At 50.8% G+C, this 17049-nt stretch overlaps 1 protein-coding gene across 4 annotated transcripts in view; it reads left to right on the forward strand.

Annotated features, from left to right (window-relative positions):
- Nucleotides 1–15985, forward strand: part of DAG1 (dystroglycan 1) — an 83718-nt gene extending 67733 nt beyond the window's left edge. For all 4 annotated transcript variants that reach the window (XM_075939587.1, XM_075939586.1, XM_006120727.4 and 1 more), the window contains exon 3: nucleotides 11306–15985. In XM_075939587.1, the coding sequence (XP_075795702.1) occupies nucleotides 11306–13714 (2409 nt within the window). In that variant the 3' untranslated portion in view covers nucleotides 13715–15985. The remainder of the gene's footprint in view (nucleotides 1–11305) is intronic.
- Nucleotides 15986–17049: the final 1064 nt, after the last annotated feature.

A 17049-nucleotide genomic window follows, 5' to 3' on the forward strand; every position in this document is an offset into this window, starting at 1 on the left:
CCTCTAAATGTCTCGGGACTCAAGACAGGAATTCTCTGCCAATGGTCTGTCTAGCCCAGGATCCTGTCTTCCAACAGTGGTCAATGCCAGATGCCCCAGGGGGAGTGAACAGAACAGGGAATCAAGTGATCTGTCCCCATCACCCATTTCCAGACTCTGACAAAGAGAGGAAAGGGACATTATTCCCACCATCCTGTCTCTCAAATACAGGTTGAACCTCTCTAGTCCAGCACCCTCAGGACCTGACGGGTGCCAAACCAGAGAATTTGCGGAACCACAGGTTGTAAATGTTGTCTAGCAGCATTATCAACACTTCCACTACTTACTGGGCTCTTAGAAGACAGTTAGGGGTAAATTAGAGCTCAAAAACACAGAACCCTGAGACCCAGAACTGGTAGCTGTAAACAAACTTTATGGGACTGTGGGAAATTGTCACACCCATAAGTGAACATCCAGCTAACTAAAATCATGCCGAACCACAGTGTGCTGGACCACCAGTCTTTAATTATCAGATTACATCCTGTTTTTTCCACATTTGTTTCACAGCATTCATGGTGGACAAGGCGGAGCGCTGGGTAGTGACTCAGGCAGCCACTATAAAGGATAGGTGCTCAGCCTCGTAGAAGAATCAGGACCTGGAGGGTCTCATGTTACACACTCAAATATTTCTGCGAATTTTGACCTGAATTTCTCTGTACAATGGGGAATTGTGACAACAGATTAATTGTTTGAGGCATTTTTACCAGAGTGATGTGTCCTAGAGAAATCAGTTTTTCCATTCGGTGCAGGCGTTGGATGTGGTGCTGTAAATAAGATACTAGACCATACAATGAGGATAAGATGAAATATGAAGCAGCTGACTCATTCTCTGAGCACTATCTATGCTCACCCCCACTGACACGACCTCTAGCAACAATGGAGGTACCGCTGGCTTCCTGCAGGGTGGAGGCAAGTCCCGCGGCTGCACGCCACTTCGGGGCTTTCAGGAAGTGTACCGGATGCTCTCCCCTCCCCCAAACAGTGGTCATGTTTCCTGAGGCCAGGTCTGTGGCGTGCTGGTGACTTCCTCCTTCCCCTGATGCCTACCTGTACATGGGGGGGGGGGGGGGGGGGGGGCGAGGAGTCCTGGGAGGAAGCATGAGCCAAGCACTCCCTTCTCCTGTTGCCTTCCTGTGGGGGGGAGGGGGAGCAGCTCACATGCTACCTGAGACCGGCTGTAGGATCCCCAGGTACTGGCCCGAGTTGACCCTGTCCTCCCCTCCTGGCTAGATCTCCCCACGCACGAGTACCTTGTCCCAGTCCCCGCCCCCACCACCCTGCTCCCAGCACCCACTAGCACTCTGTCCCCTGCTCCAGCACCCTGCCACCTGCCCCCACCGACACCCTGACCCAGCACCCACTAGCACCCTGTCCTGTGTTCCAGCACCCTGCCACCTGCCCCCACTGGCACCCTGCTCCCAGTACCCTGTCCCGTACCCCAGCATCCACTGATACCCTGTCACCAGTACCCTGCTGCCAGCACCCTGTCCCCTACCCCAGCGCCTGTCCCAGTACCCACCAGCACAGTTGGGGCCACATTAGTCAGGCTTAGGGAGTTTTGGAGGGGTTGTTTTTATGCATCTCACTTGTGTGCCCCCGACTGATTTTTCTGTGGGTCAGTGACCCCTGACTCAGAACAGGTTCCCCGTTCCTCTCAGAAATAAAGACAATGCTGAAACTTTGTGTTTGACATATTTTATTTAAAAATGAAGCCTGGCCAACAAGCCCCCAATTGGGGCCAAGCCCCCATCTGGCCACAGATTCATAACACTCCTGCACCACCACCCCCAGCCCCAAAGCTGAGCCTATCATACACTGGAGCCCCCTGTCCTGAGCCTTTCACATCCCCAAACTCCTGCAACCCCCCATCCTCAGTCTTCTGCCAGAACACACTTGCACCATCCACACACTGCAAATCTGTATCTTGAGCCCATCATACTCCCAACCTCTCTGCCCTGTACCCCCCATGCACCTAAACCCCCACATCCACAAGCCTCCACCTGATCCCAACACTCCCCAGCCTGGAACCCCCTCCCTGAGCCAGAGTCCCCTTCTCCACATCCTCCTGCATCCAAATTCCCTCCGGAGCTCGCACCTCTCACCCCTTCCCACACCCAAATCCCTCATTCCCACCCGCAGCTCCTGTCTCAACCCAGTGAGGGTAGGGGAGTTTTTCTGGCAAACACGCTCTTTCAGAAGCCTCTGTATTCCTCGTTCCATGCGGAATAAGGGGGCTTGTGAAAGAAGGGGGTTTTCCAACGTTTGGCCCAGTCTAGACGGCCCAAATATCAGAAGAACCTCTTCCCACAGAAGGATTGAAAACAAGCAGCAGTATAGCTGTACCCTGAGTATATAAGGGCCCGGGATAGCAAGTGATGGAGGGGGGCAGAGAGGGCGGGGCCTCAAGGAAGGTGTGGGGTCTAGGGAAAGGGATGGGGCAGATCTTGGCTTGTCCTGACATTTGAAAAGTGACCTTGGGTGTAAAAAGGTTGGAGACCCCTGCTCCAGAGCTAGGCAGAAAGCCACGGTCAGCAGGAGGCAGGGCCCGTTAGTGCAGGCCCAGCACTCCCACTGGGGCATTGCACTTTGTCCCCTACCGGCCTGGTGATCTACTTGCTACTCAGCTTGTGGCTGAGGCCCAGTGAGTTCAGAGGTCACAGCAAGCCTGTCAGGCACTGAAAAGCACACAGCTCCTGGGGCCCAGAGCAGTGCATTAGCCAAAAGCCTTCTGGCCTGGGGTCTGTGCCGTCCCTATCTGCCCTGAGCCCATGTCTGACCTGCAGATGGGAGAGAGGCTGAGAAGACTGAAGGAAGTAGCTGCTTGGCTTGCAGAATCCAATACAGGCAGTCCCCGGGTTACGTACAACATAGGGACTGTAGGTTTGTTCTTAAGTTGAATTTGTATGTAAGTCAGAACTGGTACATATTGTATCCCAGGTGTCCCCGATTCAGCCGCGCACTAGCTGTGTCCCCTCCCCCCCCCCAGCAGACCAGGCTTTTCTCGCTGCGGAGGACAGGGGCGGCAGGACCACGGCGTGTCTCGGCGGTCCCGCCACCCGTGTCCTCCGCGGCGAGAAAAGCCCTCTCCTTCCCCCCCCCCCCCAGCAGACCAGGGAGATGCGGAGCGGCTTTTCTCGCCGCGGAGGACGCGGACGGCAGGACCGCCGCGTCGTGTCTCGGCGGTCTGCTGGGGGGGGGCGCAGCTAGTTCGGGGTTCCGTCACCCCGTTCTTAAGTAGGGATCCGACATAAGTCGGATCCACGTAACCCAGGGACTGCCTGTACAGGCAATGAGAGATGACTGATCTCAGTGCTTCTCACTGCTCCCAGGTCTGAGCATTCCAGCCCTCCTGTGCACGGCAAGGCTGCCTTGGCAGCGGTGGGTTCTGCCGCGTTTGAATGGTGAGCTGCACAGCATTGCACAGGTGAAAATAGCTTTCTTGGAGCTCTGCATTAGGCTGCACAGACCCAGCAAGCTCGAGGGAACCAGGGTGTCTCTGCATGGGGACATCTTGCAGTGCAGGGTTACAGGCTGGAGCAGTGGGAGCTCCTGTTGAAAGCCTGCACCAGCAAACCTGTAGCTGTGCTAAGGTAAGTGGCCATAACACAGACAACATGAGCTACCACAGCAAGTGGGCCTTGGAAGCACGGTTGCTGTCAGGGCAGTTGGTGCCCCATGAGCAGGAGCAAGACTGTTCAGAGCTGCAAGAATAGGCGCAGAAGTTGATACTGTGGCTTTGCACATGTGGGGGAGCAGGCAGGCCTGTGGCGTCTGTCCAGACTCAGCTGTGCTATTGACAGACCGCTTGCAATGAAAGCGAAGTCCCTGCAGCACAGAATGATTGGCAGAGGGAGACCTGCTGGCTGACATTTCAGACCAAACTCCAGCCTTCTCACTCAGTGAACAAACTGGCTAGGAGAGCTTGGGGAAAGAGCTTTATTTGTGGGGAAGTGTGTGTGAGATCAGGGTTCTGGGAGAGCTGCAGGGCCAGTGTGTGCTAGGAAGGTAGGGGTGGAAGATTGGTACAAAGAAAGAGCTGGAGGGATTAGCTACACTTACCTGTAACTTGATCTTCCTTCTCAGCATGGGGCAGTTCCAACTTCACTGACATTTACTTTCCACTCCTAAATTAGACCACCAGATTTCAAGGAAGACTGGCTTTAACGTTCCACTGACTATGGTCCCGAGTCAGTCATACAACGGAATAATGCCCAATATTCACTGCCAGGAAAAAGGCAGACAAAATGTTCCCAGTTGGGTGCGGGGGCCAGGCCAAAGAACACCTCTGTGTGTGTTCTAGGAAAGTCAGACCCCTCAGTTGTAGGCTTGTTTTGGATGGAACTGACTTGGGCTCTTCCAAATGGCTTGAACCTTTTGTACAAACGAGAGATGGTCAAGTACAGAATAACGGCGATCAGTCATGCCACCGTCAGCACCCCGCTGCTGTGTGCCTAGCGTTTCCATTCTGCCTCTACACCCGGGATGGGGGAGCTTACATCATGACGGCCTTCCCTTTGTCCCTGTGCAATGGCCATACAAGGAGCGTGAGGGGGCAGTGGAGAGCTGAGTCCCGAGCCCCTCAGAATGGAAAGCCAAGGAAACAACGTTTTCATTGTATGGATGTAAGCGACTATCACAGAGGCAGCAAGGTGGGGGAAGAGGAGGAGTGCTGGGGGAAGCTGGCTTAAAAGCCAGTTTCCCCCAGCTCCAGCTCCGTGGGAGGGGATGGGCTCAGCGGCAGCACTTCCTCCTTGAAATGTGCAAGAGCCCCAGCGGAGACTTTTGTACATTTCAAAGAGTGAAACACTGAGTGAAGCCTGGGGTCAGTGGGTCCCCCGCTGGCCCCAGGCTCCACACGGCGTTTCGGTCTTTGAAATGCACAGGAAAGGAGGAGTGCACGCTAGTCCTTATTAACCAATCGAACAGTCAATGGAAAGCCTATCAACTATTGGATTAATTAATCAATATTTACCATCCCTGTTTCATTGGCAAGGGCAGCGTGTCTTTAACAGTGCATGGAGAGCTGCACTCAAAGGGGCAGCTTGCAAGTTTGTCACTGGGGTGACAGAAGGAAGGGGGGAGATCCAGGTGAGCCTCAAAGGAGGGCCTGAGCTAAATGGATCTGTAATTTTCTCCAGAAAGAAATGAATTGTGGCAAAACCAGAAACCGTAATGGTTTAATCAGAACAATTGTGAGGAAAACAGGGAGTCCTGTGGCACCTAACCTAAGTCCTGGGGGGACTGAAGGGGGACTGATGTGGCCCCACTGGCTTGTCTGGATCCACCCCCTACCTGCCCCAAGGCTCGGGGCTCCCCTCCAACATTGCAGAGCCTGTGCTGGTGCTCCAGGCCCTCCCTCCCCCTGCTATTCCCCATGGGGCTGGAGTGGAACATAAGAACGGCCGCACTGGGTCAGACCAAAGGTCCATCTAGCTCAGTAGCCTGTCTGCCGACAGTGGCCAGCACCAAGTGCCCCACGGGGGGGGAACGAAGACAATGATCAAGAGATTTGTCTGCTGCCATCCCTCTCCAGCCTCTGACAAACAGAGGCCAGAGACACCACTTCTATCCCCTGGCTAATAGCCTTTTATGGACCTAACCTCCATGTAATTATCTAGCTTCTCTTTAAACTCTGTTATAGTCCCAGCCTTCACAGCCTCCTCTGGCAAGGAGTTCCACAGGTTGACTACATGCTGTGTGAAGAAGAACTTCCTTTTATTAGTTTTAAACCTGTTACCCATTAATTTCATTTGGTGTCCTCTAGTTCTTCTATTATGGGAACCAATAAATAACTTTTCTTTATCGGCCCTCTCCACACCACTCATGATTTTATAGACCTCTATCACATCCCCCCCCTCAGTCTCCTCTTTTCTAAACTGAAAAGTCCCAGTCGTTTTAACCTCTCCTCATATGGGACCCGTTCCAAACCCCTAATCATTTTAGTTGCCTTTTTCTGAACCCTTTCCAAGGCCAAAATATCTTTTTTTGAGGAGAGGAGACCACATCAGTACACAGTATTCAAGATGTGGGCGTACCATAGTTTTATACAGGGCCAGTAAGATATTCTGTGTCTTATTTTCTATCCCTTTCTTAATAATTCCTAGCATCCTATTTGCCTTTTTGACCGCTGCTGCACACTGTGGGGAAGTTTTCAGAGAACTGTCCACAATAACTCCAAGATCTCTTTCCTGATTTGTCATAGCCAAATTAGCCCCCATCATACTGTACTTATAGTTGGGGTTATTTTTCCCCGATGTGCATTACTTTACACTTATCCACATTAAATTTCATTTGCCATTTTGTTGCCCAGTCACTCAGTTTGGTGAGATCTTTTTGGAGTCTCTTACAGTCTGCTTCTGTCTTGACTATCCTAAACAGTTTGGTATCATCCGCAAACTTTACCGCCTCACTGCTGACCCCTTTCTCCAGATCATTTATGAATAAGTTGAAAAGGATTGGTCCCAGGACTGACCCTTGGGGGACACCACTAGTTACCCCTCTCCATTCTGAAAATTTACCATTTATTCCTACCCTTTGTTTCCTGTCTTTTAACCAGTTCTCAATCCAAGAAAGGACCTTCCCTCTTATCCCATGGCCATGTAATTTACACAAGAGCCTTAGGTTAGGAACCTTGTCAAAGGCTTTCTGAAAATCTAAGTATACTATATCTACTGGATCCCCCTTGTCTGCATGTTTAACCCCTTCAAAGAACTCTATTATATTAGTAAGACTATATTTCCCGTTACAGAAACCATGTTGACTTTTGTCCAACAAATTATGTTCTTCTACGTGCCTCACAATTTTATTCTTTACTATCGTTTCAACTATTTTGCCTGGTACTGAAGTTAGACTTACCGGTTGTAATTGCCAGGATCGCCTCAAGAGCCCTTTTTAAATATTGGTGTCACGTTGGCTACCTTCCAGTCATTAGGTTTGGAAGCCGAATTAAAGGATAGGTTACAAACCACAAATAATAGTTCAGCAATTTCCCGTTTGAGTTCTTTTAGAACCCTTGGATGAATGCCATCCGGTCCCAGAGATTTGTTAACATTAAGCTTTTCTATTTGTTCCAAAACCCCTCTAATGACACTTCAATCCGGGACAGTTCCTCAGATTCATCACCCACAAAGGATGGTGCAGGTTTGGGAATCTCCCCAATGTCCTCAGCCGTGAAGACTGAAGCAAAGAAATCATTTAGTTTCTCCGCAATGGCTTTATCATCCTTGATTGCTCCTTTTATATCTCGATTGCCTAGGGGACCCACAGGCTTTTTAGCAGGCTTCCTGCTTCTAGTGTACTTAAGAAACATTTTGTTATTTCTTTGAGTTTTTGGCTAGCTGTTCCTCAAAATCTTTTTTTTTTATTTTTTTTTATTTTCTTATTACATTTTTACACTTGATTTGACAGTGTTTATGTTCCTTTCTATTTATCTCACTGGGATTGGACTTCCACTTCTTGAAAGATGCATTTTTGTCCCTCACTGCTTCTTTTACATGGTGGTTAAGCCACGGTGACTCTTTTTTAGGTCTCTTGCTATGTTTTTTAATTTTGGGTATACATTTAAGTTGGGCCTCTATTACGGTGTCTTTAAAAAGTTTCCATGCAGCTTGCAGGGATTTGGCTCTAGTCATTATGCCTTTTAATTTCTGTTTAACTAACCTCCTTATTTTTGTGTAATTCCCCTTATTGAAATTAAATGCCAGGGTGCTGGACTGCTGAGGTGTTCTTCCCACCACAGGAATGTTAAATGTTACTATATTATGGTCACTATTCCCAAGCAGTCCTGTAACGCTTATCTCCTGGACCTGATCCTGCACTCCACTCAGGACTAAATCGAGAATTGCCTCTCCCCTTGTGGGTTCCTGTACCAGCTGCTCCAAGAAGCAGTCATTTAAGCTATTGAGAAATTTTATCTCTGCTTCTCTTCCTGAGGTGACATGTATCCAGTCAATATGGGGGTAATTAAAATCTCCCATTATTATAGAGTTCTTTATTTTGGTAGCCTCTCTAATATCTCTCAGCATTTCAATGTCAGTACTGCTGTCCTGGTCAGGTGATCGGTAATATATCCCTACTGCTAATTTCTTATTATTGGAGCATGGAATTACCATCCATAGCGATTCTGTTGAACATGTTGACTCATTTAATATTTTTATTTCATTTGATTCTACATTCTCTTTCACATACAGTGCCACTCCGCCACCCACCCGGCCTGCTCTATCCTTCCGATATATTTTATATCCCGGTATGATTGTGTCCCACAGATTTTCCTCATTCCACCAGGTTTCAGTGATGCCTATTATGTCAATCTCCTCCTTTAATACGAGGTACTCTAGTTCACCCATCTTATAGTCAGACTCCTAGCATTTGTGTAGAAGCACTTTAAAAATTTGCCACTGCTAATTTGTCTGCCCTTCCCTGATGCATTGGATTCCTTTATATGCAGTTGTTTGTCTGCTCTGGCCCATGGTTTGTCCTCTCTCCTCCTCTCTTTCTGACTACAGCTTAGAGAATCTCTATCAATGGATTCTCCTCTAAGAGAAGTCTCTCTCCGATTTATGTGCATCTCCGCACCAATCGGCTTTCCCCCATCTCTTAGTTTAAAAACTGCTCTACAGGCCTTTTTAATGTTTAGTGCCAGCAGTCTGGTTCCAGAGCCCATCCTTCCTGTATAGGCTCCCCCCCTCCCAAAAGTGTCCCTAGTTCCTAATAAATCCAAACCCCTCTTCCCTACACCATCGTCTCATCCACGCATTGAGACTCTGAAGCTCCGCCTGCCTACCTGGCCCTGCGCGTGGAACTGGAAGCATTTCCAAGAATGCCACCATAGAAGTCCTGGATTTCAGTCTCTTTCCTCGCAACCTAAATTTGGCCTCCAGGACATCTCTCCTACCTTTCCCTACGTCATTGGTACCTACATGTACCACAACCACCGGCTCCTCCCCAGCACCACACATAGGTCAATATAGATGCCTTGAGAGATCTGCAACCTTCGCACCAGGCAGGCAAGTGACCCACACGGTCCTTCCGGTCATCACAAACCCAACTATCTATGTTTCTAACGATCGAATCACCCACTACTAACACCTGCCTCTTCCTAACAACTGGCATTCCTTCCTCCTCAGATGTATCTTCAGTGCGAGAGGATACCGCAACATCCTTGGGAAGGAGGGTCCCAACTACGGGATGGTTTCCCTCTGCTCCCATTGAATGCTCTGTTCCCTTGAGACTTTCATCCTCTTTAAGAGCACTGGGGCTCTCAGACTGGAGGTGGGACAGTACTATAGTGTCCTGGAAAGTCTCATCAACATAGCTCTCTACCTCCCTTAGCTCCTCCAGTTCAGCCACCCTAGCCTCCAAAGCCCGAACTCGGTCTCTGAGGGCCAGGAGCTCCTTGCAAAGGGTGCACACATACGCCACCTGCCCACAGGGCAGGTAATCATACATGTTACACTCAACACAATAAACAGGATAGCCCCCACTCTGCTGCAGAGATTCTGTCTCCATTTTTCTTATGAATAAGTTTAAGTATAAACTGGGCTTCTTATGAAATCTCTGGAATATAGATTATTATAAGAGTTATGTTTAAAGAAGATCAGAAGTCACTAGCGCCCTCTAACCTCCCGCTCTAAACTCCCTCTGCAAACTCCCTGTTAGCTGCTCCTGGTTGCTGACTCACAGGCTTATAAAGCCCTGGTAGCCCCTCCCCCTGACAGGCTCAGCCAATTAACAGAGGCTTCTAGATTTCAAACCTTTTAGAAGCTCCTTCAAACAAACAAACCAACCAAACACAAGCTCAGCACACAGCAAATAACGCCGCCCCACACACAAACACACACTCCAGACAGCCACTTACCACAAGGGTCCCATATTTACTCCTCTTTTACCTGGAGAACTCCCTCTCAGCTCACATATGCAATTAATCGACTACCCAATAAGCAAATGCTTATTGGATAGTCAAGTAGGAACTTGACTAGTTGCTTCCCTCCTGCCCCACTTGCTGCCTTTATCAGAGGCATCCAGGGTGTGGAGAGCACAAGCCAGTGCTGGGGGGAGCCAGTTTAAAAACTGTTTCCACCCAGCACGGTCTCCGCAGGGGAGGCAGGGGGCAGTGGAGAAACAGTGCGAGCAGGGATTGAAACAGTCCCGCTCATGTGGGTTGGACTGCTGCTCCTCTCTCTGAAATGTACAAGAGCCACCTGCGGAACCCTTGCAGCAGGGACTGATTGCTCCCCGCTGGCACATGTTCCTGCTGCCTCTCCCTTTGAAATACACAAGAGCCACGGGCAGCATCAGTACATGTCAAAGGGAGAGGTGCAACGGCATGATTGAGTAGTCAGTAGAAATTCCATCAACTACTTGATTAGCTGAATGATTGATTGAAATTTAACATCCCTAGACAGGAGTTCCCCTCTCCCCCCCAAGGTTCTGGTGTGCAAAGAGAATGTAGGGAATATCTTTCACCACCTTTCTCCTTCTCAGTCGGGAGCCACCTCAGTGAGGGGTGGGCTTTTTGGCCGCTTCTTACTTGTGTGATTGATTTTTCTATGGGTCAGCGGCCCCCAAGCCAAAGAAGGTTCCTCACCCCTGCACTAAAAGCTTTGCCGAGTAGACACAGCCTTAGACTCTGGTGACTAATTCGTGGCTCTAAGGTATCTGCAGCTCCAGTAGTGCTGGGGTCGTTCCTGTGACTTAGGGAATGCTGACACCTGTAGGGTGTGTCATTGCTGGGCAGGCTTTTAGGCTCTGGGGCTCTGCAAGATGGAAGGGTCCCAGAGATCAGGCTCCTGCCCGAGCCCATAAGTCCACCCGGCAGTGGAACAGCCCAAGCCCCTGGAGCCTGAGTTGACTGGCACCTGCCAGTTGTAGGAATTGTGTTGCTGTGTAGCCACACCCTGAAATTGCATTCATGCCTTGGCAGTGCCCAATGTACTTCTCCCACTGGAGGGAGGCCTCCTTGTGCGTGGGAGCTTCCATCATGTGGACGAGCCCTTTGAAGAAGTCTTTGTAAATACCCCCTTGGCTTGCTCTTCTCTTCAGGCCACTACAGTGTTTGGGGGCAGATGCAGGGAATACAAATCAGTCGTATGATGCTCTACCAAGGAAAGTCTGCTATATTCCAGTTAGAATTTACCTTCTCCACCTGTTGTGCTTGCAAGTCAGTTGTTGAAAGCCTGTAACATGAACATTAATTGTGATCAAACTGGTCTCTACTAATTTCTAAAAGGCAGCAGTGTCTCACCATGCCTCTCCCTCTCTCCCGCAGATATCGGAGGTGGGTAAAGACTCCTTGCCTTCGTGGCTGCATTGGGAGCCCAAGAGTAGCACTTTGGAAGGCCTGCCCCTGGATACTGACAAGGGGGTGCATTACATCTCCGTACAGGCAGGGCAGCTGGAGCCCAATGGCAGTTATGTGCCCCAAACTACCAATGTCTTTTCCATTGAGGTTCACCCTGAAGATCACAATGAGCCTCAGTCAGTACGAGTGGCTTCCCAGGACCCAAGTGAGGCAGCACCGTTTCTGTGTGGCACAGAAGAGCCCGTCACAATCCTGACGGTCATTTTGGATGCTGACTTAACAAAAATGACACCAAAGCAGAGAGTTGAACTTGTAACGCGAATGAGACGCTTTTCAGAGGTTGAACTTCATAGCATGAAGTTGGTTCCTGTTGTGAATAATAGACTTTTTGACATGTCAGCCTTCATGGCTGGGCCAGGAAATGCAAAAAAGGTGGTTGAAAATGGGGCCTTACTCTCATGGAAATTGGGATGTTCTTTGAGCCAAAATAGTGTTCCCAACATCAGCAATGTTGAAGCTCCTGCTAAGGAAGGTACCATGTCTGCCCACCTTGGCTACCCTGTTGTTGGCTGGCACATTGCTAACAAAAAACCTCATCTTCCGAAGAGGATAAGGCGGCAGATCAATGCCACTCCTACACCTGTCACTGCCATTGGGCCACCTACAACTGCTATCCAGGAACCACCAACCAGAATTGTTCCCACTCCCACGTCCCCAGCCATTGCACCACCCACGGAAACAACAGCTCCTCCAGTAAGAGAGCCTATACCATTGCCTAGGAAACCTACAGTTACCATTAGAACAAGAGGAGCCATTGTCCAGACACCAACTCTAGGACCAATTCAGCCAACCAGAGTAGTAGAAGCCACTAGTATTCTCCCTGGACAGATTCGCCCAACCATGACCGGATATTTGGAGCCTACTGCTGTGGTTACTCCACCCACAACCACTACTAAGAAACCAAGAGTCACCACGCTGAAACCAGCCACACCATCAACAACAGATTCCTCTACAGCTACCACTCGAAGGCCTACAAGAAGACCCAAAACTCCTCGCCCAACCAAGCCCCCTGGCACAACCAGATCACCCATCACTAAGTTAGAAACTTCCTCTCCACCATCCCGCACACGCACTACTGCTAGCGGACCTTCCCATGGCTGGGAGCCAAATGAGCCACCACGGCTGACCAACCACATTGACAGAGTGGATGCATGGGAAGGCACTTACTTTGAGGTTAAAATACCCTCGGATACATTCTATGACAAAGAAGACACCACCACAGATAAACTACAGCTGACTCTAAAGCTGAAAGAGCAGAAACCAGTGGAAGAAAACTCCTGGGTCCAATTCAATAGCACTAGTCAGTTAATGTTTGGAATGCCCGATCACAGCCATCTAGGAAAGCATGAGTATTTCATGTACGCCACAGACAAAGGTGGCCTCTCTGCAGTGGATGCTTTTGAAATACATGTTCACAAACGGCCACATGGGGACAAGTCACCAGTTACGTTCAAAGCCAGATTCCATGGAGACCACAATGCCGTAGCCAGTGACATCAATAAAAAGATTCAGTTGGTAAAGAAGCTGGCTTTTGCATTTGGTGACCGGAACAGCAGCACCATTACCTTACAAAACATCACCAAGGGCTCCATTGTAGTGGAGTGGACAAACAACACGCTGCCTCTGGACCCGTGCCCCAAAGAACAGATAAGAGCCTTGAGCAAAAGAATCGCCAATGACTCCGGCATTCCTACCCCAGCCTTCTCCAAAGCCTTGGAGCCGGAGTTCAAGCCCATGAACATCTCCGTAGTTGGCTCCGGCAGCTGCAGGCACATCCACTTTATTCCAGTGCCTAAAGACGGTAGGATTCTCTCTGAAGCCACCCCAACGCTGCTGGCTGGGAAAGACCCTGAGAAGAGCAGCGAGGATGATGTGTACCTACACACTGTAATCCCTGCTGTGGTGGTGGCCGCTATCCTGCTGATCGCTGGCATCATTGCCATGATCTGCTATCGCAAAAAGAGAAAAGGCAAACTCACCATTGAAGATCAGGCCACCTTCATCAAGAAGGGGGTGCCGATCATCTTCGCCGATGAGCTGGATGACTCCAAGCCTCCCCCTTCCTCCAGCATGCCCCTCATCCTTCAGGAGGAGAAAGCCCCTCTCCCCCCTCCAGAATATCCAAACCAGAACATGCCTGAGACCACCCCCTTGAACCAGGACACCATCGGGGAATACACTCCATTGCGGGATGAAGACCCCAATGCGCCTCCGTACCAGCCGCCCCCGCCTTTCACCGCTCCCATGGAGGGTAAAGGCTCCCGCCCGAAGAACATGACCCCTTACCGGTCTCCACCGCCATACGTCCCCCCTTAACGAACAGAAGAGTCTGTGCGGAGGAGGGGCCTCTAGTCCCGTGCCAAGGTTGTCTGTAGGGACTGATGGCCTGCAAATCCATTGCCAACCAGAAACCACCACTCAGAATCCCAACCGCAGCCAGGCCCTCTCCGGAAACGTTCGCTCGCCAGAGTGCTGGGGAGACTGTGGGACACTGATTTTATTTTTGCCTAACAGCTTTTATTTTATTCATAGAAAGTTCTTCTTGGCTCAAAAGTATCTGACGGCAGCTTCTCGACGCATCCGCGCCCCGGAGCAAAGGCGGGAGGCTGGCCGTGCAGTGGCGCTGGGGGTGGCACTGGCTCTGCTGTTTGCCTTTAACACTAACTGTACTGTTTTTCTATTCACGTGTGTCTAGCAACAGGATGTAACATGAAAGGTGGCCTCCAGCGAATGACAGTCAGGGGCTGGCTGAAGTCAAGCCTGAGTTTTCACATTTAACCTGCTGTTTACCTACAGTTGTCTGTGTAGTTTATGGGACGGGGAGGGGAGTCCTGTGCTCAAAATCAGCTCCAGAGGTGTTTCAAACCCAGTCAGAGGATGGACCTAGCCAGCGTTTTTATCAGAGGAATCCTATTTTTTCACATATTGTAAAATAGTCATCAGCTTAGTCAGCCTGGGTGTGGGTGGCCTTTGCCGCTGCAAGGCCCAATTCTGGCCTGCTGAGAGCACCCTGCCCATGGAGAAGAGAATGCGGAGGTGCCTCCGAGCAGCCTGGAAGACAGCCACGGGGTGACAGAGTGGGGCTCAGAAGGGCAGCATTTCCCCCGTGGGGGGCACTGCCAGGAATGGGAGAAGATTTTATACTGCACCGCTGCTCGAGGGAAGGGTTGAGGGCTGGGGTTTGGCACACATGGAGGGGTTTTGATGAAGATGCAATATTTGTATGGAATGTGATGCTATCTCCTCTCTGCCCCTGAGCATAGTATTGGTACAGCTCCTCCTCCATCCCCCTTGCTGTCCAACCCGCCTGTGCTGTGCCCCTCACGCTCGTGTGCACAGGCACTGGCGGAGCTGGCTGGTGCTGGGACAGCCAAAGCACCAGAAATGGCTCAGAGTAAAACTCAAATCTAATTTTATACTAAATTTTTGATACAGCCTCAAATTGTTTTATTAAAAAATAATGAAAAATGGTAACGCTGACAGCAGTTTGTACGAGCTTAGCTTCTTGGGGTCAGTTCCATGGGACTGATTGCTTTGCTCACTTTGAGTTTTGTTTCTTAATCATTGTTAAATAGTAGAGCCATGTCTAGGTTTCTTGCCTTTTTAAAACGAACTTCCATCATTTCTCCTGTGAGGTTGGGGCTGCCCTGTCGGCTGCTCCTGTGCTTTTTTTCCTTTGGACTAAATCATTGGAAGCATGGATTTTTCTTGACCGTTTGAGAACTACTTTTGGTACATTTAGAGGGAGGAAAAACCCTTTGCAATAATGTGGCCCTGCCCTGGCCGGGGCTGGCTCGGCAGGTTCTGGCTGACTTTGCACACCAAGCAGACACTTTAAGCCATATTGACTGTTTTGCAAAGTATGTTTGTGGGCTGACAGGCCCAGTTATACACCAGTGGGTGACTGGAGAAAATAACTTAATTGCTAGGGTGGCATTTCCCATCCCCTGTTCACAACTTCAGAGGAGTTTGCCTGTCCAAAGCAAATGCTGCATCTGCTCTGGTGAGGGCCGTAGCCTGGCAGTCTGCAGGAGGGGAGGGCACCTTGGGCGGGTTATACGGGTGCTAGCTTTACCCCACACACCAACCAGGACTCCTCCCCCCAGTCCCTGCAGGAGAGCAGGCCTGGGAGAGGCACTGGCCAACGCGTCCTGGCTGGGAGCGGGCCGCAGAGCTGGCAGGGGTGCATTTGGCTGCCTCTTCAGCAGCCCTGAAATTCTCCCCTCATACGCAAGTTGGAACGGCCTCCCAAAGCACGCCGTTGGCCCTAGCAACAGCAGCCACTCCATCCTGGCCCTGCGCAGGCGTGCACGTGTCACGCCTGGGCCTGCCCGTCACCATAGAAACTGGTGGCGAAGGGGCAGTGAACAGAATAACAATAACGGCATTCTCGGCGGCCGCCTTCCCCTTCGCACCTGTGCTGTTTGTTTCTGGCACTAGTCACTGTCCTGGTGCGAGAGACTCGTGTATTAAAGTGTTCACCAACCACTGCTGTGTGTTTATTCCTTGTATGATTATTTTAAAGCTGTTTTCTGCATTCTGTAAAGAACCCTATCAACTAAATAAACCCGTGTACTTTACTACACAGCCGTGGGCTCTCACCCTCGTCTCTGCTGCTGGCCGCAGCCGTGTGGCATCCCGCAGCCAGCCTGCCGAGGGGGAGCGTGGTGGGAATTCTGCTGCTAGCTCTGGCCAGGGGGGCTTTCATGAGGAACTGCTGGTTGCCCTCAGTTGTGCTGGGCTCTGCAAGGTGGGGTAACTGCTAAGATGAGTCTCTCCAGTGTCCTGTAGGGTGCCGCCAGAGGTTGTGAGTACACACGCTGTGCAGCTCCATGGACCCTGGGGCCTCCCAGCATGGGCCTTGGTGGTGGCCTAAAGGGCCCACTAGGGGAGGCCGGAGTCTCAGCCAGGCTTTGACAGATTTTAAACCGTTCCTGTTGAGCACAGCTCAGCTGGGCTCTGCTCATGGGCTTTCTCTTGAGCTGCTGTCACTAGCCACCAGCACTGTTCCCTCTCCATGAGCAGAATAAGTTTTGTTGTACGCACTGAGGCATGTGCAACGTGCACCCCAGTAGAAACATCTGCTGCCAGCTCTGCTAATCAGCTGAGCAGCGGCCCAAGTGCCCAGCTTCCAGGGACCACTGGCCAGCAGTTCACAGACAGCTGGGGGTTTGCTCTCCAAAGGAATTGCACATTTGCTTTTCTTGAATGCTCATAGCACACGCTTTGTGAGTCCTGTGCCCATCAGCAAAGCTGCTGGGCCATGGGGCCAGCACAATGTAGACACAGCCTATTTGCATCAAGTGCCTATTTGCAGAGACCCACTCAGCCCTAATTCAGACTGCTCAGCCAGAAGCGACTCAGGGCCACATTGGTGGAGAGTCCAGGCCTGGCCCACAGCTCCTAAGAGCAGCTGGACTGTGCCCTGGTGAGCGGGGAAGGCTGCACATATCCCATTCCTTTGCTCCACCAGTCTGTGCGCTCGAGCCTGGCAAACAGCACTAGTGACAGGCCAGTTCAGGGAGAGGCAGAAGCAGGCTGGCTCCTGGCTGCACAGCAAGGGGAGCCGCTGTCATTGCAGCCAGCCGCGAGAACCACCCCGCCCAGGCTGCACCAAACCAAAGCTGGAGTGACTGGCAGGGCCTAGCTCT

The sequence above is a fragment of the Pelodiscus sinensis genome, chromosome 11 (genome assembly GCF_049634645.1).
Source record: "Pelodiscus sinensis isolate JC-2024 chromosome 11, ASM4963464v1, whole genome shotgun sequence".
Taxonomy (NCBI): domain Eukaryota; kingdom Metazoa; phylum Chordata; order Testudines; family Trionychidae; genus Pelodiscus; species Pelodiscus sinensis.